Below are 25816 nucleotides of genomic sequence, written 5' to 3'. Positions count from 1 at the left end.
CTGCTGTGTCTGTGATACCAAAATGTTAAACATTACCTGGTAGCTGATTGAACATAATTCTTCACCTTACAGGAAACAAGTGGGATATGATATACAGTGGAGCTACTAGGGAACATCTTTGCGATCGACTGAATCCAGGCTGTTTCTATCGTTTTCGAGTTTACTGCATCAGTGATGGAGGACAGAGTGCGGTAATACTTACATGCAGATTTTTTTTTTCCAAGTTTGGTCAAATGAGATGAGATCATCAGGTGCCACCTCAATTATTGAAATAAATCATAAATGTATAACGCAGGTGGTTAAATTTATAGTGACCAGACTATTCTAATACATATAGTACTTAGCTTATGGTCAAAATTCAGTGAATATCTATTGTCTGGTTGCTGTTTGGCTTTGGGAGAATAAATATATGAAAACATTGCAGACAATTTTATAAAGATAAATTTTAGGATGATGCTCAATAATAACCCTACCTAACAAAAATAGAAACAAAATAATCGTAGGCTTATTTAGTGTACTGTAAATTATGTGTATCAGGACAAACCATAAAATACCATTTACTGTTTAAATACAAATTCTAAATATCCACGTATTTCAGGAAAGTTTCGCAATTATTTCACTTATTAGAGACCCCAAAACCAAAATGGACTTATATGTGCCATTGATTATATATGAGACATTTGTAATGTTCTGGAGAAGTATGTTTTTTAATAGAAGTGATTTTTTTGTTTTTTAATGAATTCAACCAAGAATGTTTCTTGGAGCATTCATAATTATTATTATTTTTCAAATGGGATTTAATGCAATGAAAGTAGGGTTTTTTAATGAATTATAAGCATTTTGTTGAAAATGAGAGAGTACTGTGAAACTGAGTTGCAAGTCCTGCCCAACAGGCTTTGGATCCAATTGCTTCATTTTCTTTAATAAGAAAATCTAGATTTAAATAAATGTGAACCCCCACTCCCCTCCCCCCCACCAAAAAAAACACCTATCTTTCTAATATAGCATCTATAGTATTCTTATATGAATGCCTTTCTGAATAAGGTGATGACCAAATATTTTATTTATGTTTGGAATAAGTTTAAGTGTAAACCTTAATACAGTGCAGATAATGAATATGGCACTGAGTTTGTGTCAGTGTTTTTTTTTTTTTTTTTTTTTTTTTTAATGCGTTACGCGGGCCTCTCACTGTTGTGGCCTCTCCCGTTGCGGAGGACAGGCTCCGGACGCGCAGGCTCAGCGGCCATGGCTCACGGGCCCAGCCGCTCCGCGGCATGTGGGATCCTCCCAGACCGGGGCACGAACCCGTGTCCCCTGCATCGGCAGGCGGACTCTCAACCACTGCGCCACCAGGGAAGCCCTGTGTCAGTGTTTTTAAGAGAAAGTTTTTTAAAATAAAACTAAAAGATTTTTTTAATAGCATAGAAATTAAAAGTAATACCAATTACCTGGAAAGATGCCAAATACCTGGGAAAACTTACCTGATTTTTAAATTATTTTTAGGGTGAAAGAAAGAAGGAAAGATTTTTTTTAATAATAAATAAATTAATGTTTAGGTTAAAAATACAGTCAGGTGGACAAAGTAGTCTAAACCTCCTGAAAACACAGCAGATAGCATTTACAGAATGTTAAAACATCCTTTTTTAGAAGAGGTTTGTAGAGCCATTTGGACATGATCAAAAATAATGTCCATTAGGTTATATGGAGGGAGGGTTTTGTTTTTTTAATTATGGAAAGAAGAAAAGAGAGGTTTTTTTCGGGGCGGGGGGGTTCTGGTAACTTTCTTTGTATCTAGTAGTCACATAATACATGTCTATTTTATTTGCCTGTATAAAATTTGAATTTTAATGATTTAATTGGGTTTGATTTTATTCAGAACTTTATTCCTTTTCTGTTGAGTCTAGTACAGTTTCAAATTATTGGTGCAATCTTTGTGTTTGTCTTATTTTCCTCTAACAAAAGCAGTCTAATTATTTGGCTTGGGGCATTTTCGTTTTGTTTTTGCTTTTGTTTTGGCAGGTATCTGAATCTTTACTTGTGCAGACTCCAGCTGTGCCTCCTGGCCCATGCCTCCCTCCCAGATTACAGGGTAGACCCAAAGCAAAAGAAATACAGTTACGATGGGGTAATTTTCACTTTGGTAATAAATTATAATTAAGTTAGTATTAAATATATTCCTCTTGCTAAATTGCATGAATCTTTCCACCTTTAGGACCCCCTTTGGTCAATGGTGGATCACCCATTTCTTGCTATGGTGTGGAAATGTCTCCTGTAGAAAGAGATGAACCCAGAGAAGTTTACCAAGGTTCTGAAGTGGAATGTACAGTGAGCAGCCTTCTTCCTGGAAAGACTTACAGCTTCAGACTGCGTGCAGCTAACAAAATGGGGGTACGAAGACAGAGCTGACTGAATTATAATCACAGTGGTATTTCATATAACATACGTCATTGTACCCATTATTTGACCATTTTGCTTTCAACATGCAACTCCAAATTTTACAATTTTTAATAAGCCTCTGTTGATAAATAAGAGAGAAGTCAGTGTATACCATAACTTAATTGTTATAGAATCTCAGTATTTTCAAACCCCACTTACACTATGTGACACTTTGGACTTTAGCTAAGCTAAAGCTTGCCTTTCAGGCAGTGCTAATAGGGTTTACTTTGTGAAAAGAGTAGAAACATGATCATAAGATGAAATACTTAGAGTTATTAAGTGTTTTGAGGCTGGTTAAATGCAGCATTTACTTTCAGTTTGCAACTAGTTGTGATTCATTTTTTGCCTAAAGGAGAAAACTTACATTCTAAGCATTCTGGTTTTGTGTGGGTTTATTTAAAAATATGTATGTACAACTCCATAAAATGGACAAAACAGGTGATGTCTCCATTTTACTGCTGAGGAAGCTGGGGCTCAGAAAAGCTAATAGCTGCCCCAGCAGTCACACAGACGAAGAAGTGGTGGAGGCCAGCCACTTCCTCAGACCCCAGAGCCAGAGCCCTTTTCACCCAACTGTGACACCTACCGTCCCTCTGAATTAAAACTTCTCTAAGGACAAAGCAGTGATTTCTTACTTTAACTGAGTTAGCACTGTGTTTCTTTAAACTACAGTATAAAATTTCATAAACTGACAAGTCTCTCCCCATTATTTCAGATTTTAGTAAACTGTGCTGTTTTATGTCTCACTCTCCAACTGAGTTCATTATATCTGTAAACTTACTTTTACTTTTAAATTTCTTACATGTCAGTTTTATATACTTGGTTGGTATTCCTTGCGTACGTCATTCCTTCCTTTCTGAAGTCATGATCTTGTCAGCCCCTCAAGGCTGCAGTACACTGGGATTAACATCTTTAGTGCTAGTGTCTTTAACCTATATTTTCAGGTTTGTGATAACCTGTCAAAATCATCTTAATATTTGTTCTCTGTATTTCCAGAGAATTTAATTTTTACACCCTACTAAAGCTATTCTAAATTTTAAGATATAATTTATGCCCATCACCTCTCATGCCTTTAATTGGTATCCATTTCTTCACCCTTCACAGAATTTTTTCTTATTTATTTGACCAACCCAATTGCTGAATGCCCCGCCCTTTTTACAAAAACCAATTCATGAAGTAATGGGGCAAGTGAAGAAACTACAGTAAATGAAACTTTAAAACACCCCACATATTACTTCCATGATCATTAATTAAATCTTTACTTTCTGTGATTTCTTTTAGAATTTTATGTCCAGTTAGTCTTAAAGGAAAGGGATGATGAATTTGATTTTTTGTGAATATTTATGGAGAGCTGTGCAGTTGGTAGGTGAAAAATGAAAACACTAGTTAATATTTGTTTTTCTAGTTTGGACCATTTTCAGAAAAATGTGATATTACTACAGCCCCTGGACCACCAGATCAGTGCAAGCCCCCTCAAGTTACATGGAGATCTGCAACTTGTGCACAAGTGAATTGGGAGGTATTGTAATTTCCTTGACTTTATTTAAGTGATTAAAACAGTTTATATAAAAGAATAAAGACACTGTGTATTCATCTCCATAAATTATACAAAGAGTAAGTCCTAGTTAAATTCACTTGGTAAAAAGTGAATTCTTTTTTCTCTTTGAAGCATTTAAATAAGGTATATTTACATTACTAGTATTTAGATTCTTGTTCGTGATGTGCTTTGTATTTTATCAAAGGCTTTGTCTCGGTACTGAGATATTTAGCCACGGTGAGCTTAATGTTCAGAGCAAACATTCATAGGAATTACTATAATACTATTTCTCTTATGTTTATTATCTCTAGTATATGTATTGCATATAGTAATAATCAATAATGATAATTACGTTTTCATTTTCCTTTGAAATTTAACAAAGAAAATGTCCTTGTACAATTTAACATTTATATTACTTAATAGAATTGTTTTGAAGTATATTTACATTAAAGTACTCTTTCTAAAGTGATTCAGTGATATTTCTACTTCTAATTGAAAACAAAGTTATACTTTTTGACAAATCTTAAATTCAGGTGGCCTTAATGAATAAAAATGTAATATTGAACAGTTTAAATTCTGTTAAACATTTTTTAAAAATCCAAAAACAATTCAGTTTTTTATATGCTCAGGTAAAGAACATTTTTGCCCAAAAGCTATTTAATCATGTCAGGACTTAAGACCTTTATCCTCTTCTTAATTTAAAGGTCCCTTTGAGTAATGGAACTGATGTCACTGAATATCGATTGGAGTGGGGAGGAGTTGAAGGAAGTATGCAGATATGTTACTGTGGGCCCGGTCTCAGTTATGAATTAAAAGGACTTTCACCAGCAACTACCTATTATTGCAGAGTCCAGGTAAAGGTGGTCAGGGCCTTGTCACTCTATCCAGAGTTTTGCGTCTTGTGAGCATTTTCATGATCGCGTCTTTACCTTTTGGGCTCTGTTAATTTGTAGGCTCTGAGTATTGTGGGTGCAGGCCCTTTCAGTGAAGTAGTAGCCTGTGTGACTCCACCATCAGTTCCTGGTATTGTGACTTGTCTTCAAGAAGTAAGTGATGATGATATAGAAAATCCCAATTATTCACCGTCTACATGCCTTGCAGTAAGCTGGGAAAAGCCTTGTGATCATGGTTCAGAAATCCTTGCCTACAGCATAGACTTTGGAGATAAACAGCCCTTGACTGTGGGAAAGGTTACAAGCTACATTCTAGACAATTTGCAACCAGATACAACATACAGGTACACAGTAAAAACTATGTTAATTTTTGCCTAGACCAGAGGGACACTTTAAATAGAATAATCATAAACTAAACTTTTTCTTTTTTTTTTTTAATACGGCACTTAGAATACGAATTCAAGCCTTGAATAGCCTTGGAGCTGGTCCTTTCAGCCACATGATAAAATTAAAAACTAAACCCCTCCCTCCTGATCCACCTCGTCTGGAATGTGTTGCCTTCAGCCACCAGAACCTTAAACTGAAGTGGGGAGAAGGAACCCCAAAGACATTGTCGACAGATTCTGTTCAGTACCACCTTCAGATGGAGGATAAGAATGGAAGGTAGGTGTTTCTAATTGCTTCTTTATATAGTTTCTCAGGTCTTAAGTACATAAATTTTTTTAACAATAGAAATAAAGTTTTAAAAAACAGAGTTAGAAGTCTCATAAATAATTTTCAAGTATGCCATTTTTGAAACATCAGAAGACATAATGAAGATTTTCTGTTTATAATTGGGATGCAAGAGAGAAAAAATTAGGGGTGATGCAAGAGAGAAAAAATTAGGGGAACTATTATTTGGCTCTCATCTCTAACCCATTTCCTCTCTTCAAGCTAGTAAAAGAAACGTAATCTGTGCTGGAAAATAATCTCTTCAGTGCTTATTTCCAGCAAGAGACAGTTTTTACAGTAAATCATTGATTGGCTTAAGCCTTTGAGATCCTTGAAGGCAGGGATTATATCTCACCCTCCTCCACACCATCACAGGGCCTGCATACTAAGTGAATGCAGGAGTTTACTTCCTCACCATCAGATCTTAGACTCTCTGAATAAATAGTCCAGTCCCCTGGCTACTCAGGTTCTTCTCTGTGCTACCATCCTTTACAGTCTCGTTACATCCATGCCATATTTTACCCCACTAAATCATGCATTTGAATTATAGTGTTATTCAAAATAATTGTGGTGTAAATTATTCAAATTCCAGTCTGGGGTAATTTATTGATATTATATCCAAAATAAACAATGCCCATATATCTTTCACAGCCGTTACTCTAATCTTTTAAGAATTTGGTGGGTTTTTCTGTTGGTTTTTCTTTTTTATTTGTTTGCTTTTTCACTCAATTTATTAGAAATAATTTGTATGTCTGATAGATTCAGAGTACCAGGGACAGTATTTCCCAAGATTACTTTGTTTTTTGTGTTGGGTTTGTATCTTAGCCAAGTATTCAATAATGGAATATTCAAGGTACTTGTATATAAGTACTCTCTATCAGAAGTACTTACACATTTAAAATAGCATACAGAATTAAACATACTGTATCAACAGTAAAAGCATTACACAGAGCAAATAGTATTGATCATTTCGTGAAATCTGTGCGTCTATGAATGTTCACCTTTATTCTTGGCAGAATTTTATGTACTGTTTGTAGCCTTATCTCTGGAAGGAAATTCTTTGCCTTGCCACAGATTTTTGGTATAGCCATTTATCTTTAATATATATTGTTACTGTTAGGTTAATTAATTCTTTATTTTTATCCCCTTTCTAGCATTTACATTTGGGGTAGTGCAAGAAGATTTACTGGAAACAGGTTTAATTGGTGTTTGGTTGAAAGATAATAGAACAAAGATTCTATTAAGTATAGATTATATTAGTTTATATTCTTATTTTAGAATTTTAGCCATAATTAATATTTAGCTAGCATCTAGAGAATTGTTGTAGGGTATGGTCTTTGGCTGTGGAAAATAAATAAATTAAAACGTTTTATGATACGGTAAATTTACCATATAAACTTAATGCACTAAATCAATTTAATATCTTTAGTTACTTTCTTTTGACTTTTCATAACTCTTTACACTTGCTGTGGGATCATGTCAGAATGCTACCTCAGCTGTTCCCTGACCACAGGTTTTATCATCGTTCAGCTTTTTTCGACAGTGTTTTTGCCACTGGTTGTTTTCCTATCATTAAAAAAAAAAAAAAAAATTGCAGATTCAAAAGGCAAGGCTTATCTAATTACTGCTTCTTGGAAATACTCTTACTAAAGATTATTAAATATTTTTTCATTTTTAATCTAACTACAGTTTTCAGACTGTTAGAACTATATGAGTATTCATTATTCATTCCTCAGTTTCCAAAAATTTTTTAAATAGCCAATCAAAAATTTGGGGAACATTCAGCATATGGATAACATATATGATGTTAAACTTTCCATTGAACAGTTCAAGTGGATAATTTATGGGAAATTATATATTATCTCATACTGTTATGTAAATCTTAAGAAAACCTCACCAAATCAATTAAAATTATGCCTGGGAAAGGGAATTCTCTTTTTTATGTGACAAATTGTATGCCTATGACTCTAGTTAGAAATAATTTATATTGAAAATTGTGATGTACTGAGTATCCTTTAAAATGTAAACATTAAAAAACAGCAGTCAGAAACAAAGCTTATACCAGAAGCCTGAAGAGAAAAATTTAGCAATAAGTTTTCAGGAAACCATGTCAAATTGGGAAATTTACTAATTCGGTGATTTTCATCATCTGCCGAAAAAACACAGATTTATTGTGTGACAAACCATTCCTGGCATTAAATTCTAGAAGTAACTTATTACTCCTAGGAGTAACTTATTACTCCTAGATAATGTCCAAACTGTATTTTCTCTTTAGTGGTTTTTAAACGTTTTTCATAAGGTAGTCAAGGTTTATTTTTCATAGGAGTCATTTCCATTTTAGGTTTATATCCCTGTACAGAGGTCCATGCCATACATACAAAGTACAAAGACTTAATGAGTCGACATCTTATAAATTCTGTATTCAAGCTTGTAATGAAGCGGGGGAAGGTCCTCTTTCCCAAGAATATATTTTCACTACTCCAAAATCTGTCCCAGCTGCCCTGAAAGGTAAGTTATACATCCTCAAGTTATTTTCTTTAATAATAAATTAAATGCATTTTTCATAAAGTACTTTTGTACTATTAAAATTTATCATCCAGGGGGCTTCCATGGTGGCGCAGTGGTTGAGAGTCCACCTGCTGATGCAGGGGACACGGGTTCGTGCCCCGGTCTGGGAAGGTCCCACATGCTGCGGAGCGGTTGGGCCTGTGAGCCATGGCCGCTGAGCCTGCGTGTCTGGAGCCTGTGCTCCGCAACAGGAGAGGCCACAACAGTGAGAGGCCCGTGTACCGCAAAAAAAAAAAAAATTATCATCCAGGATGTGTCCAATATTTAAATTATAAGAAGGAAATTAGACAAGCCTACCTACTGGGACTTTCACTTAATAATAAAAGCTATTTTATCTGGCATATTGATCATCAGACAAGTGCTGGTTTTTGTCACTGATTTTTTTAAGACACATAAAAGTACTAAACTGAATAGGTAGGCTCGTTTTCTAATAGGGTTGTTTGCTGTTTCCACTATTGTTACTTAAAGAAAAAAATCACAATTCTGGTTGTTTTGAGTCATTGCTGTTTTCATTCAGATTTCAGGGAGAGAGCCAGGTCATCTGTTTAGCAAAACATAAATAAATAGTTAACTTGAATTTTTAAATCAAATTTACATACACACACACATTTGTGTATATATTATATATTTAAAATTAATTTCGGCAGGGTTCTTACTTTAAAATGACCCTGGAAAGTAAAAAATACTAAAATTCCTCACCCTCTGAGGACAAATTACAAAGATTTCTAGTACAGTGTCCTGGATCATATACTTGAATGTATCATTTGTTAAGCAGATCCATAGTTAGCAAGACTGTTCTTTGATAGTCTTTCTAATAATGCTGATGGATTTCACTGAGTTATTTTTCTGTTCCCTCATCTGGTTTAGTGTCTCTTTACCTTAAGAAGATTGCTGATTTTAACACCTTTGTACCCCACTATTGAGTGAGGCAGTCATATATGTGGTCAGGCAGCTAGGTGTATTTTTCAACTCATTCTCTTAAAAGATTTCTTAAATTATAAAATTTCATGTTCTAGTTATGCTCTTTGAAGTACCATAAAAGATGCTGTAGAACTGCCATTGGCTTTTTTTAGCTCAGGGAAAATAGTACTTATCTTTACAGATCTTTTAATCAGTCTGGCCATTGGAGTGCTTGTAGATTGTATGGCCTGGAGATGATAAGAGTTAGCCATTGACCGTTTCTCTGAAAATTTCAAAAATTCACTAATATTTATTTCAAGTTTGTAACTATGTTTTAAAGTCTGTTGATTTTGATTGAAACAAGTGTCTGTTTGATGTGCCATGTTAAAAATCAAGTAGAGCAGATTTTATTTATATTTGTTCTCTACAGCCCCCAAAATAGAGAAAGTAAATGATCACGTTTGTGAAATTACATGGGAGTGTTTACAGCCAATGAAAGGTGATCCAGTTATTTACAGTCTTCAAGTTATGGTGGGAAAAGATTCAGAATTCAAACAGGTATGTGCCAAAATATAATTCTATAGATACACACTTTCACCTTTTTCATTTTTATGTATTTTCACTGCAGGATTTGACTACCTTTATCTTCCTAATTCAAAAACATTTGTTCAGTGCTTACTATGTTCCAAAACATAGTAACTACACAGTATATCAGGATTCAAAATCTTTTGGGTGTGAACTGCATTTAAACGGAGTATTCGTTCATTTGACAGGTATTTATTGAACTCTGTGCCCGGCACTCGGGATACAAGTGAACAAAAAGTCCTTGCCTCCGTGCAGCTTACATTCTAGTAGAAAAAGAGATTCTAAAAGCAGATAAACACATCAGTATATCATATGTTAGACAGTGATAAGCACAATGGAGAAAAAATAAAACTGGATAAAAGGATTAGGGAGTACTAGGGCAAGGGACAGCTAGTGCTATTTTATATAGGGCCGTCAGGTGACATTTGAACAGAGACCCAAAGGAAGTGAATATGGGGAGAAGAGTGTTTCAAGAAGCAGAAACAGTAGGTGCAAAGGCCCTGAGGCAGGAGCATGCTTGTTAAATTTACTGTACAAGACGAAGGCCACTATGGCTGGGGCAGTGTGAGCAAAGGGAGGATAATAAATGAAGTCAGGGCTTTAAATGGTAGGGCGTCTATGAGCGGGCATGGAGATCGTGTAGGGCATTATAGGTCATACTCTGACTTTTACTCCATGTAAAATGAGAAGCCAGTGGAGGATTTTGACCAGAGTAGGCACATGATCAGACACAAGATTATTGTGACCAGAGTAGGATGAGGACAGATGCAGAGACAACATTGAAGAGGCTTTTACAATGTTAGTAATAGTCATAGTTATAATGCAGTGTTGTAAATATGACAATTGACACAGTTATTATGGAAGCCTAGAGGAAGTATCACCTTCCTGGTAAAATTTCAAAGACAGGTTCCTGGTAAACAGTGAATAGCCGATGAAGTGGGCAGCTGTCAGTGTCATTATGACTTTTATAAAGAAGTTTTTATGCAACTCAAAAGCCTTATTTCTGTAAGCATTTCATCTGCTTCTTCATTTTTGCTGTTACTCTTCTTGATTTTGAGAGCTTTTAAGCTGGGTTGTTTTCATTTTAGTTTCTTATTTTGTATTTTCTCACTATTAAAAAATCATTCAGGGCTTCCCTGGTGGCGCAGTGGTTGAGAGTCCGCCTGCCGATGCAGGGGACACGGGTTCGTGCCCCAGTCCGGGAAGATCCCACATGCCGCGGAGTGGCTGGCCCGTGAGCCATGGCTGCTGAGCCTGCGCGTCCGGAGCCTGTGCTCCGCAACGGGAGAGGCCACAGCAGTGAGAGGCCCGCATAGCGCAAAAAAAAAAAAAAAAAAAAAAAAAAAAATCATTCATCTGTTTTATTTCACTCTTCTGCTATTATAACTATTAATAATAGACTACCTTTCAATAAGGTATAATTTTTTCCTTTCAATTTTGCTAAATATGGAAGCATAATTTCTTAACCAAAATTACAAAAGGCCCCAAAGAGCTGGATTAAATTTGGCATGTGATTGTTTTTCTTTATCAAGCCATCTGCAAATTGACATGATAATTAGACTTGAATATGATTTACAGATAAGTAGGTTTCCTTCCAAGGAGGAAACAAAATTAATATTAAAGAAAATGTAATTTCATTACATGTTTAAAGGAAATAGGGACCCCACATTTGAGTAGTATATGAATTTTAATAAACATATATCACTACATGAAACAGCAGTGCTAATTCTAATTTAACTTAAAAGCTAAATTAACCTTATCACCAATTTTACTTTAGATTGTAAGCATACTGTAAAACTTAAAATACTGATTTCCTTAGAACTTCATCATATATATGCTCATCTAAATCTCTTAAATGTTTATAAAATTTTATGATTTATTGTCAAGTTGTATTCCAGAAGTTTAAAGGTCATTTTTTTAAGAGTTCAATCTCATTCGTGGGATTTTAATATTTTACTTAAAATTGACTTGCTATTCAACACACATGCATATGAAGAATTTGAGGGGGCTACATTATTAATAAGCTACTGTTCTGATTTCAAGAAAGTTGTTTATTAGACGTTAGCAAGCAAGCAGAAATTTCATAATCATGACATTCTATGTAAGCAAACAAATAAAAGATCATGATAAAGATAAAACATACATTATTAAAAGGAATGATTTTTTTTCCAGCTGGACTTTGGAATGTTTTCCAAAAGGATTATCATTAAAGGGAGTCTTTTTGGGGAGCTGATGAGCTTAGGGCTCAAGAATGGAGTGTGTACAGTGGGGAAGAGCAGGGGGTATGCTTGTGGGATGAACTGGGAGATTGGGACTGACATATATACACTAATATATATAAAATAGATTACTAATAAAAAATAAAGCTAAAAAAAAAGATTGGAGTGTGTAGTGGAGGAGGCCAAGTCTTAGTGGGTCTTCATTCTACAGCAGTAGGAACTGTTGATGTTTTTAAGAAGAGGATTATTATTTATAAGTTGGTGGTTGAGTTTCTAGGCTAACTAGGCTAGCCTATTAAAAACTGTTTAACCTGTAGTGTTGCTGGGTTTGGGGACCTAGAAGCAAATTAGCCTAGCAGCAGCCAGTACTTACGACCCTGGGCCAAACTTAGAAACATATTGATTTCTTTACATTCTTCCCTTGCTTCATCCCTCTTTGATCAGTCAGTGGCTTTCACCAAACTCTTCCTGCCTTCTTGCTGCTCTGTGCCCTGCTCTGCAGCACCTCCCCGAGGCTTGGCCCCGTTCTCTAAAATTACACTCTTCCTCTTACTCTTGCCTCCCTCTCTCACATACATCATAATTCTCATATACACAGTATAACTGACCTTATTGCCATTAGGAAAAAGACTCTTTCCTTGGGAAAATTCATGTCAAAAGTCGAGTGTCTGCTGGCTCTTTAATCTTCCCAGAAGTGTATACATTTTTTAAAGCAGGTGCTTTTAAACCAAAAGCAGCATTTCAAGTGGTATAACAGGGTGAAGTGAAAATATTGGGGGACAGTAGAACCACCGTCAAAGCAGATAAGCACCATCTCGGAGTCTGTACCTAAGAGAGCTCTTGTGTCCAAGCTCATTAATGTTACAAGTGCCAGAAAAATTAATACAAATTGGCTTATAGGGGCTTCCTTGGTGGCACACTAGTTAAGAATCCGCCTGCCAATGCATGGGACACAGGTTCGAGCCCTGGTCCGGGAAGATCCCACATGCCGCAGAGCAACCAAGCCTGTGTGCCACAACTACTGAGCCCACATGCCTAGAGCCCATGCTCCGCAACAAGAGAAGCCACCACAATGAGAGGCCTGCGCACTGCAAGGAAGAGTAGCCCCCACTCGCCACAACTAGAAAAAAGAAAGCCTGCATGCAGCAACAAAGACCAAACGCAGCCAAAAATAACTTTAAAAATTAATTAATTAATTTAAAAAAATTTCAAATTGGCTTATAAAGTATAAATCCTCTTAGGGAGAAGCCTGTAGGTAGGTAGGTTGATCGAGGAGCTTAATGAAGTCATCAGGGACATAGTTTCTCTCAGTGTTCAGTGCCTGCCATGGGGAACTTACACTTCCTTATTCACATTCAGGGAACTTACACTTCCTTATTCACATTCAGGGAGAAGATAGCACTTGGGTTACAAAGTCATCCCTAAAGCAGTGACTGTGCCAGGGCTTAAGCCAGCCAGGGCCCACCTCTGGACTTAAACCTCGCCAGCTTCTCCGAGTACAGGGGCTGTACTTTGGATACCCCATCCAAAATTAGGGTATTGTTTGGCAATGTAGGAGAACGGTTGCTGGGACAGTGGCCTGTTGGATTCTATACAATTTCTTCCGTTCTTAAACTTCTGAATTCTGAACTTGAGATTCTCAAAAACAGTTGTTCCTCAGAGTGGCCTGCAGACCAAATAAATCTGAATGTCTAGGAGTGGAACCCACAATTCTGTTTTTCTTTCGCTGGTTTTGTTTCTTTGTTCTTAAGTTCCAAGTGGTGCTTAAGCACCGTAAATTTCAGAATTGCTCTAGAGATAGCCTCATCCACCAGAGGACAGACAGCAGAAACAAGAAGAACTACAGTACTGCAGAGCCTATGGAACAAAAACCACATTCACAGAAAGACGAGATGAAAAGGCAGAGGGCGACGTACCACATGAAGGAACATGATAAAACCCCAGTAAAACAACTAAATGAAGTGGAGATAGGCAACCTTCCAGAAAAAGGATTCAGAATAATGATAGTGAAGATGATCCAGGACCTCGCAAAAAGAATGGAGGCAAAGATCGAGAAGATGCAAGAAATGTTTAACACAGATCTAGAAGAATTAAAGAATAAACAAAGAGGTAGGTGAACAACACATTAACTGAAATGAAAACTACACTAGAAGGAATCAATAGCAGAATAACGGAGGCAGAAGAACGGATAAGTGACCTGGAAGACAGAATGGTGGATTCACTGCCATGGAACAGAATAAAGAAAAAAGAATGAAAAGAAATGAAAACAGCCTAAGAGACCTCTGGGACAACGTATTAAATGCAACAACATTCGCATTATAGGGGTCCCAGAAGAAGAAGAGAGAGATAAAGGACCAGAGAAAATATCTGAAGACATTATAGTTGAAAACTTCCCTAACATGGGAAAGGAAATAGCCACCCAAGTCCAGGAAGCACAGCAAGTCCCATACAGGATAAACCCAAGGAGAAACATGCCGAGACACATAGTAATCAAATTGGCAAAAATTAAAGACAAAAATCACTGAAAGCAGCAAGTGAAAAATGACAAATCACATACGAGGCAACTCCCATAAGGTTAACAGCTGATTTCTCAGCAGAAATTCTACAAGCCAGAAGGGAGTGGCATGATATACTTAAAGTGATGAAAGGGAAGAACCTACAACCAAGATTACTCTACCGGGCAAGGATCTCATTCAGATTCGAGGGAGAAATCGAAAGCTTTACAGACAAGCAAAAGCTAAGAGAATTCAGCACCACCAAACCAGCTCTACAACGAATGCTAAAGGAACTTCTCTAAGTGGGAAACACAAAAGAAGAAAAGGACCTACAAAAACAAACCCAAAACATTTTAGAAAATGGTAATAGGAACATACATATCGATAATCACCTTAAACGTGAATGGATTAAATGCTCCAACCAGAGGACACAGGCTTGCTGAATGGATATAAAAACAAGACCCATACACATGCTGTCTACAAGAGACCCACTTCAGATGTAGGGACATATTCACACTGAAAGTGAGGGGATGGAAAAAGATATTCCATGCAAATGGAAATCAAAAGAAAGCTGGAGTAGCAAAACTCATATCAGATAAAATAGATTTTAAAATAAAGAATGACACTACACAATGATCAAGGGATCAATCCAAGGAGAAGATATAACAATTATAAATATATATGCGCCCAACATAGGATCACCTGAATACATAAGGCAACTGCTAACAGCTGTAAAAGAGGAAATCAACAGTAACACAATAATAGTGGGGGACTTTAACACCTCACTTACACCAATGGACAGATCATCCAAAATGAAAATAAATAAGGAAACACAAGCTTTAAATGATACATTAAACAAGATAGACTTAATTGATATTTATAGGACATTCCATCCAAAAACAGATTACACTTTCTTCTCAAGTGTGCACGGAACATTCTCCAGGATAGGCCACATCTTGGGTCACAGATCAAGCCTCAGTAAATTTAAGAAAATTGAAATCATGTCAAGCATCTTTTCTGACCACAACACTATGAGATTAGAAATCAATTACAGGGGAAAAAAACGTAACACACACACACACACGGAGGCTAAACAGTACGTTACTAAATGACCAAGAGATCACTGAAGAAATCACAGAGAAAATCAAAAAAATACCTAGAGACAAATGACAAAACACGACGATCCAAAACCTATGGGATGCAGCAAAAGAAGTTCTAAGAGGGAAATTTATAGCTATACAAGCCTACCTCAAGAAACAAGAAACATCTCAAATAAACAACCTAACCTTACATCTAAAGGAACTAGAGAAAGAAGAACAAACAAAACCCAAAGTTAGCAGAAGGAAGGAAATCATCAGAGCAGAAAATAAATGAAATAGAAACAAAACAATAGCAAAGATCAATAAAATTAAAAGCTGTTTCTTTGAGAAGATAAACAGAATTGATAAACCATTAGCCAGACTCATCAAGAAAAAGAGGGAGAGGACTCAAATCAATAAAATTAGAAATCGAAAAGGAGAAGTTACAACAAACACCGCAGAAATACAAAGCATCCTGAGAGACTACTACAAACAACTCTGTGCCAACAAAGTGGACAACCTGGAAGAAATGGACAAATTCTTAGAAAGGTATAACCTTCCAAGACTGAACCAGGAAGAAATAGAAAATGAACAGACCAGTCACAAGTAATGAATTGAAACTGTGATTAAAAATCTTCCAACAAACAAAAGTCCAGGCCCAGATGGCTTCACAGGTGAATTCTATCAAACATTCAGAGAAGAGCTAACACCCATCCTTCTCAAATTCTTCCAAAAAATTGCAGAGGAGGGAACACTCCCAGATGCATTCTGTGAGGCCACTGTCACCCTGATACCAAAACCAGACAAAAATACTACAAAAAAAGAAAATTACAGACCAATATCACTCATGAATATACATGCAAAAATCCTCAACAAACTGCTAGCAAACAGAATCCAACAACACATTAAAAGGATCATACAGCATGATCAAGTGGGATTTATCCCAGGGATGCCAGTATTCTTCAATATACGCAAATCAATCACTGTGATACACCATATTAATAAGTTGAAGAATAAAAACCATATGATCATCTCAATAGATGCAGAAAAAGCTTCTGACAGAATTCAATACCCATTCATGATAAAAACTCTCCAGAAGGTGGGCATAGAGGGAACCTATCTCAACATAATGAAGGCCATATATGACAAACCCACAGCAAACATCATTCTCAATGGTGAAAAACTGAAAGCATTTCCTCTAAGATCAGGAACAAGACAAGGATGTCCACTTTCACCACTGTCATTCAACATAGTTTTGGAAGTCCTAGCCATGGCAATCAGAGAAGAAAAAGAAATAACAGGAATACAAATTGGAAAAGAAGAAGTAAAACTGTCACTGTTTGCAGATGACATGATACTATATATAGAGAATCCTAAAGATGCCACCAGAAAACTACTAGAGCTAATCAATGAATTTGGTAAAGTTGCAGGATACAAAATTAGTGCAGAAAAATCTCTTGCATTCCTATACACTAATGATGAAAAATCTGAAAGAGAAATTAAGGAAGCACTCCCATTTACCATTGCAACAAAAAGAATAAAATACCTAGGAATAAACCTACCTAGGGAGACAAAAGACCTGTATTCAGAAAACTATAAGATACTGTTGAAAGAAATTAAAGATGTTACCAACAGAGGGAGAGATATACCATGTTCTTGGATGGGAAGAATCAATATTGTGAAAATGACTATATTACCCAAAGCAATGTACAGATTCAATGCAATCCCTATCAAATTACCAATGGCACTTTTTACAGAACCAGAACAAAAAATTTTAAAATTTGTATGGAGACACAAAAGACCCCGAATAGCCAAAGCAGTCTTGAGGGGAAAAAATGGAGCTGGAGGAATCAGACTTCCTGACTTCAGACTATACTATGAAGCTACAGTAATCAAGACAATATTGGTACTGGCACAAAAACAGAAATATAGATCAATGGAACAAGATAGCAAGCCCAGAGATAAACCCACGCACCTATGGTCAACTAATCTATGACTAAGGAGGCAAGGAGATACAATGGAGAAAAGACAGTCTCTTCAATAAGTGGTGCTGGGCAAACTGGACAGCTACATGTAAAAGAACGAAATTAGAGCACTCCCTCACACCATACACAGACGTAAACTCAAAATGGATTCGAGACCTGAATGTAAGAATGGACACTATAAAACTCTTAGAGGAAAACATAGGAAGAACACTCTTTCATAGCAAGATATTTTTTGATACACCTCCTAGAGTAATGGAAATAAAAAAAATAAACAAATGGGACCTAATGAAACTTCAAAGCTTTTGCACAGCAAAGGAAACCATAAACAAGGCAAAAAGACAACCCTCAGAATGGGAGAAAATGTTTGCAAACGAATCACTGGACCAAGGATTAATCTCCAAAGTATATGAACAGCTCATGCAGCTCAATATTAAAAAAACCACCCAATCCTAATATGGGCAGAAGACGTAAATGGACGTCTCTCCAAAGAAGGCATACAGATGGCCAAGAAGCACATGAAAAGATGCTCAACATCACTAATTATTAGAGAAATGCAAATCAAAACTACAATAAGGTATCACCTCACACTGATTAGAATGGGCATCATCAGAAAACCTACAAAGCAAGAAATGCTGGAGAAGGTGTGGAGAAAAGGGAACCCTCTTGCACTCTTGGTGGGAATGTAAATTGATACAGCCACTATGGAGAACAGTATGGAGGTTCCTTAAAAAACTAAAAACAGAACTACCATATGACCTAGCAATCCCACTACTGGGCGTATACCCAGAGAAAACCATAGTTCAAAAAGACACATGCACCCCAATGTTCACTGCAGCACTATTTACAATAGCCAGGTCATGGGAGCAACCTAAATGCCCATCGACAGACGAATGGATAAAGATTTGGTACATATATGCAATGGAATATTACTCAGCCATAAAAAGGAACGAAACTGGGTCATTTGTAGAGATGTGGATGAATCTAGAGACTGTCATACAGAATGAAGTCAGAAAGAGAAAAACAAATATCGTATATTAACGCATATATGTGGAACCTAGAAAAATGGTACAGGTGAACCGGTTTGCAGGGCAGAAGTTGAGACACAGATGTAGAGAACAAACGTATGGACACCAAGGGGAGGAAGCCACGTGTGGGTGGGGATTGTGGTGTGTTGAATTGGGCGATTGGGATTGACATGTATACACTGATGTGTATAAAATTGATGACTAATAAGAACCTGCTGTATAAAAAATAATTAAATTAAAAAAAAAGATTGCTCTAAAAGCTCCAAGTTCACTTACAACTCCCTGGACAATAATGGAGGGGAAGAATGGTAGAGACGAATTACGTGGTTATTTGTCCATATTCAGTTGTTTTTGAGGGTTTTTACTGTTCCCTTCATTTATTGATCACTAGGAAATAATTATTTGCAATAATACATTCATAAGTTACAGAAGGATCACATTATGTGACCATATGTGCCAAATTATATGACAACATATGCCTTATTATTCGTCTTAATGAATACAGTTGACCCTTGAACACCACAAGGGTTAGCAGCACTGGTTTTTCCCCAGTGCAGTGGAAAAACCACATAGAACTTTACGGTCGGCCCTCCGTGTTCACTGTTCCACATTCATGGATTTGGCCAGCCTCTGGTTGTGTAGTACTGTAGATTGTACTTATTGAAAAAAAATCTGTGTATAAGTGGACCCTTACAGTTCAAACCCGTGTTGTCCAAGGGTCAACTGTAATTACTTTTAAATGCAGTCAAATCTATAATAAATCTTAGGAAAGTTTTGAGTAAGTCTGCATTCAGTCTAATAGTAATGTATTGCTGAAATCATTGTCTTACACTAATTTCTATAAATAATACAGACTGTATTATTACTCATTATAAGATCAGATTGTGGATATGTAATGTACACAGAAAGTAGAAATAGTTAAACAGAATTTGTTCCTCTATAATGACGCTTCAAAAGTGGTTGTCTTTGGTAGTAAACACGTATACTTGTCCTTAAAAGGTAACAACAAGGACTGTCTTGAATTTTAGTATGGGTACTTGGTAAATTTATCTCACCAACCAAACAGATTTTTAGAATGTAGATATAGAGGTAGATATAAATAGGTAAAATAGTGATTTCAGTCTTATTGGCCCCAATTCCACAGTTGTTATTTTCTCCATGCTGTAAATATATTCACAAAGCTAAAGTAAGGATAAATACCAATTTATGAAACTCGATAAGCTTTCTATAAAGGTTTCCTGTAAATTCTGTTGCAGGTGGTGTACTGTTTCAAAGTTCTTGGCCAGCTAGATATGCACAAACTTTCCAAGCTTAAGTTTTAGTCTGCATTTCTCAGTTAAAATGCAAAGAAAGTGAAAACATTAATGTCTTACCTGCCCTCCTCTTAACTACAAATCTGCATTAATTTATATTTGCCACATTCTGCCTTGGTAAATGCATAGTTATTGATAGCAAATATAAAGGGGATATTTTAGTTTTTCTTCTGATTTAATTGTATGTAATACTATCTGTGAGCAATAGCTATGGACCAAAACATTATGAATTTATTAGAGTTTTTACTTGCCCTCTTGTTTATTAGGGTCACAGAATTTATCTTGTCAATATGAAAGGGGGTGGTGGAAATGGTGTTAGTCATTTTAATTCTTATTTCTCATTCTAAGGCCTAACCCAGCTATCTTGAGCTTGAGACTCTTTTTGAATAGCTTCACTTAGATCTATAAAACTTTTAAAATCAGCTCTAGCAGATGTATCTGTTTTCTTCAGTCCTGAGTCTACAGTTAGCTATAGGATGTCTCCCTGTTTAGGTATCTTCCCAACATCTAAAACAAAATTGAAAATTTGATCTCATCGTCTTCCTTCCCAGTCTCTCCTCTCCAACCTCTTCCTCATTCGTCAGAATCATAAACACTAACATCATTTTGGTCCCCAAGCTTTAAACTCTAGGAAGAATTTTTTTTTTTTTTTTTTGCCTGCCAACTTTTATTAAAATAAACAGTCACTTTTTAAGTGATCCATGAAAATTATACCAGGGCCTCATAACTCAGCAAGAGCCCTTGTCCTGCCCAACTCCCTCAATCCCTCTCAGCCTTATGATCAGGATTCCTTAAACAGTTTAAATATCACACACTACAGTGGCCCCTGTAGAATTAAACTTAAATTTCCAACTAGTGTATTAACATATTCCTCCTTTCAATGTCAAATCTCTTCACCTATCACCCTCATGCCATTTGTTGAGTTTTTTTTCCTGATCACGTTACCACGCTCATTTGGAGACAAATAGAAAGTAAAGAAAATTTTAAAGACAAAAATAAATATCACCCATTATACCCATAAGACAAATACTATTTTTTATTTTTACTAAATTGACTTCATTGTATGTATACTGTTTCACACTGCTTTCTAATACAGTCTTCTGATATACTTAAGTTCATCCTTTTACTGTCGCTGAGACATAAATCATTTCTACATTCTCACTTCCTGAAATGCTCATATGCATCTTCAGAACTCATATTCCGCATTTTTTTAAGATTTGTCTTAAAGCTTACTTTTTCAGTAAAGGTTCATTTATATATCTTCTCAGTATCTTCTGATATACATTTTGATGTATACACAGTACTAATTTAGTGGCCTTTCATTAAGTACCTATTATATGCTATATTCTGGAGACACAAAAATGAGGGAAAGATCTTACCTTTCTCCTTTGGAAGCAAACCAGTATGTAAAAATGTAGATTTACAACACAGATACAACTGAAGCTACTAAAATTGCTTGAGGGAATGCTAGCCCACAGGTTTTGGTTGATCTCTTAATATAACCCACCAACTAGCTGGGGAAACTCAAGTGGGAAATCACTGAGTCTTGGTCTTTTCATTTAAAGAATGAGTGAAGGGGTGCAGTAGTGGAAGTGATAGCTTCCATATATTGAGCACTCGCTATATGCTGGGCACTGTGCTAAGAAGTGCTTTAACAAGTATTAGTCTATTTCATTCTCGTAATTACCGTACAAGATAACTACTATTATGCCCTGGAGGAGTGTGCAGTGGTAGAGCAGAGCTTGGACCCCAGTTCCAGTACATATCCTCTCAATCACTAGCACACTGTCTTGAAAAATCTATGGAATTCCATTCTTGTTATTTCCCTTCTAAGGGATGAGCCAGAGGAGTTGGGTTTTAAAATCCCATTCTTTGATTCTAAGTGATCTCTCCTTTTAAAGTTTATAAAATGATTTGCCATAGGCACCTATGGAGAGCTCTCCTTTTTCAGTTATTGTTTCATTTAGCAGATCTGTTTGAAACTTTACAGAAACCAGTTATACAAAGATATCATGGGAGAGCAAGGTTAGACACTGTTCCTCCTTTCATAGAATCATTTCACAGAAGTCTGACTTCTTACATTTGGTGAAACCAGAGAAATGCCCGTGGGCTGATTTTGCTTGTTCTCTAGCTGTTCTGGGGACACATCTTTACTCTTCAGCTGGTCTGTAAGCTCTGTGAGGGTAGATATCACATCCTTACTTTTCAGATTTCTCCAGCCATTATACAGCAAACAGTTGAGTTCTTTAATGGATAGGTATTTTTAAAATGTCATTTAAAAGATACAAGCAGTGGCACTCACTAGCTTCCATGTCAAAAATAATTCTAAAACTAGCCAGTTTTAACATAGATTTTCTACCCAGCCTTCCCATATAATTCTTTTTCTAATATCTTACTATCAGATTTACAAAGGGCCTGACTCTTCATTCCGGTATTCAAGCCTTCAGCTGAACTGTGAATATCGTTTCCGTGTGTGTGCCATTCGCCAGTGCCAAGACCCTGTGGGGCATCAGGACCTCGTAGGCCCCTACAGCACAACAGTGCTCTTCATCTCTCAGAGGACTGAACCACCAGCCAGCACCAACAGAGACACTGTGGAAAGCACGAGGACCCGGCGGGCACTCAGTGACGAGCAGTGTGCAGCCGTCATCCTTGTGCTGTTTGCTTTCTTTTCCATTTTGATTGCCTTTATCATTCAGTACTTTGTAATCAAGTGAAAATATAACTTTATTTTTAATATTGTATTACATTTTATTTTGTCATGTACTAAAATTATTTCTGTATTGCTTTTACAAAATCAGTGACATTTAGCACTGGTATTGAGACTATAGTACATCATTTTTGCCATTTTTAATGCTTATATTGTTAGGTAGAGGCTGGCACCTTATAAGAATGCAAGCCACAGAAATAGCACGTTTCAGTTTTTTGTTCGGTTGGGGCTCTTTTTCTTTTTCTTTTCTTTTTCTTTTTCTTTTTTTCTTGTTTTGACATGCCTTCTTGTGAAACAAACTTTTTGAGAGGCAACAATATATAATTGATACTTTGACCAGTCAGCATGAGTGTAACAGTGACAACCTGATCTGTTTGTTTTAATTATTACCTAGTGAAAAATTCAGAATGATTAAAATTTACACTAACATGCTATATAAAAATGTTAAAGTATGATGCTGTGAAAGCAATCTAGTGCTATATTTCTACCTCCTCGTTTGTCTTAATTTGGTAAGTGGGATTATGATGAATAACTGGAGGGGCTTAGCAGACAAAAACTGGATGAAAGAATATGCATGGGAAAAAGAAGCTTCTTGTTTGATAAATGTGGAGTTCTTCATTATAAGTATATATTCATGAATTCACAGGTAAGTCACTTGAAAGCACATACCGTTTACTTGGCCTAAAAGTATTTTAATGTTTACTCAAAAACCCATCTTCAGGTCTTGAGAACATGGAAAAGAACAGAGGGCTTTTACATACTTTTTAAAAGTAATCATAATTCTGAACTTCAAACCTATTTAATTTGGTTTTGTGAGCCTTTGAACTATATGTGTGTGTATAAGGACATGCACGTACATATGGCTTTATATATACCAGGTGTAGAAATATACACACACACACACACACACACACACACTCACTCTCACTCCATCTATCTGGTACAGGCTAATTTTGAAGAACTCCCATAAGTTTTGCTGCTTCTCCCATAACTACTGCCATCACCATCAGAATTCATAATCAAACCTAACCTTTTGTTTGGGGCACCAAATCCGAAGACAAAATTAATTTGCACCAGTAAACTTCAAGCTGCTTTCTTTCTTGAAAAACTAATGTTTAATGTAATGTCTGTTTGGATACTGTTCCAGTTGTTGATTGCATGTGGTTAATGTTGCATTAGAGCACTTTGCAATTACATAATTCGTTAATGTTTTGTGAGCTTGCATTTGTGAGTTATTGGGTGATCAGATTGAATTTTGTCAAGTATCACATTGTACATCTTGCATAGATGTCCATGACTGCCAGTAATAATAGTTTGTAATGAAACTATCTAAAATTCTTGTTTTATCACATCTGTTATCTGTGAAACACTTGTAACTAGACTTTTTAATTTATTATTTGAATTTTAGGATAGTGAGTCACTAATTTTAAGTTGCTGAGGTTAGCAGTTTAGTGATTACTAAGCACTTCTGTCAGTCTTTGAAAAAAAGGACGTATGTTTTGTGCTTTGAAGATCTCTGAAGAATTTCTTATATTAGAATGAGCATGTATTGTAATTGTTTTATGACAAATGATCTGTGCTGTAGAAAAAACATTAACCTTTGTTCAAAAAAGAAATGGATAAACTTGGCCTTCCCAAGTGGTAAGAATGATCTGTCACTATAAAATACTGTATGTTTACATTTTATTTAAATTTAATCTCTTATGTGTAGGCTAACTTCCCCCAAAACAGTGATTGAGATTGTTTTCTAGAAACTTCTTAAAAGTGCCACATTTGGCAGTACAAATGAGTTTGAGTGTAATAGCCCAGAGATTTCTATATAGTTGAATGTCTAAAATTGTAAAATGTGCCACTGTGGCAGTTGCAGTGGCTTATGTTTTTCATAGTAACTCAAATGAACTCCTATTTTTGATAGTAAATGTCATTTAATAGTGTACTTGCCATTTGAGCCTCACTGCAAAATTAGTGCAGAGGAGAAACAATTTTTAATGTAATCTTGATTTTACCTCATATACTGTACATTCCAAAAACTCTAAAAACTTTTTAAAGATTATAGATACACTACCAAACGTATCACCTTGAAATTGTATAAGGTTGAACTTCATACAAATGAAAAAATATAATCTCTTAAAAATACATAAACTATGTAGCAAAAGTATCTTTAAATCCATGGAAAATAAAAGTTGTATCATTCTTTTTTGAGATGTGTTTATTGTATTCATAAACATTATTTGCTGCCTCTTTTGGAAAATGAAATGTTAAGGCCTCCCCTCTTGCAGTTGGCTTACAACAGTTTTCTCAAAGTATTTAAATCATCAACGTGAGAGGATCCATATTCAAGAAGGTCAAGTTTTATCCTAGTGACCTGATTCTGTTGCACATTATATGTATTCTTTTATATATGTGTGTATATATGTATGTGTGTGTGTATATATATATATATATATATATAAAGGAAACAATATATCTAATGAATAAGGATGGGTCTGAGGTAAACTTCCCATTGGAAAGAAAATCGGACCATGCCTCACCTGTCCTGCATTCTTTACCTACTTCTTAGTACCTTCTCTTTCCCACCTACAGGGGCCCAGAACCTTCCTATTACTGGCACTGCAATCTGCCCCCAGGTCTGCTCTCCACCAGAAAGTTCAACGTTCCCATCTACTTAATACCACACCAGAAAGTTCTCACATGCACCAAGACATTCAACATTCCTCCTCAATCTCTTTAAAACTTCCATCCCACAGACCTCATCCAGGGATACACTGCTTTTTAAAATCCAAGTGGGGCTTTCCTGGTGGCACAGTGGTTAAGAATCTGCCTGCCAATGCAGGGGACACAGGTTCGAGCCCTGGTCCGGGAAGATCCCACATGCCACGGAGCGACTGAGCCCGTGCACCACAACTACTGAGCCTGCGCTCTAGAGCCCATGAGCCGCAACTACTGAGCCTGTGCTCTAGAGCCCATGCTCCGCAACAAGAGAAGCCCACGCACCACAACGAAGAGGCGCCCCCACTCGCCGCAACTAGAGAAAGCCCACGCGCAGTAACGAAGACCCAAAGCAGCCAAAAATGAAAATAAAATTAATTAAACAAAAAAAATCCAAGTGGATCTCTAATTGCCACAACTGCAGGCACCACAGTAAAGTTTACAGTGTTAGGCTGGGGAAGAGGAGATAAACTTTGGATGTAGGAGCGTCACTCCATGGAAGCAACTGAGTTGGAATCCAGCCTTGAGAACAATATGATACTGACTTACCTATCACCTCTTTTTTTTCTGTAGATTGGAAATAGGAGTATTACACGTTGTGCTTGAGCATTTTGTGGGTTGGTTTCCAACGTAAGTACCTTACCATCATCA

General features: G+C 36.3%; 1 protein-coding gene across 5 annotated transcripts in view; it reads left to right on the top strand.

The window, feature by feature from the left end:
* Positions 1 to 24658, top strand: part of FNDC3A (fibronectin type III domain containing 3A) — a 166988-nt gene extending 142330 nt beyond the window's left edge. For 3 of the 5 annotated variants that reach the window (XM_032610872.1, XM_032610868.1, XM_032610870.1), the window contains exons 17-26: positions 73 to 191; positions 2020 to 2125; positions 2213 to 2388; positions 3842 to 3955; positions 4678 to 4827; positions 4927 to 5210; positions 5317 to 5529; positions 7919 to 8085; positions 9476 to 9603; positions 22149 to 24658. In XM_032610872.1, the coding sequence (XP_032466763.1) occupies positions 73 to 191; positions 2020 to 2125; positions 2213 to 2388; positions 3842 to 3955; positions 4678 to 4827; positions 4927 to 5210; positions 5317 to 5529; positions 7919 to 8085; positions 9476 to 9603; positions 22149 to 22463 (1772 nt within the window). In that variant the 3' untranslated portion in view covers positions 22464 to 24658. The remainder of the gene's footprint in view (positions 1 to 72; positions 192 to 2019; positions 2126 to 2212; positions 2389 to 3841; positions 3956 to 4677; positions 4828 to 4926; positions 5211 to 5316; positions 5530 to 7918; positions 8086 to 9475; positions 9604 to 22148) is intronic. The other 2 variants (XM_032610869.1, XM_032610873.1) reach the window with 1 other exon arrangement.
* Positions 24659 to 25816: the final 1158 nt, after the last annotated feature.

This window comes from Phocoena sinus, chromosome 18, assembly GCF_008692025.1.
Source record: "Phocoena sinus isolate mPhoSin1 chromosome 18, mPhoSin1.pri, whole genome shotgun sequence".
In the NCBI taxonomy this organism is placed as follows: domain Eukaryota; kingdom Metazoa; phylum Chordata; class Mammalia; order Artiodactyla; family Phocoenidae; genus Phocoena; species Phocoena sinus.
Note: the sequence above shows the minus strand (reverse complement) of the source record. Positions and strands in the feature narration are given on the sequence as shown.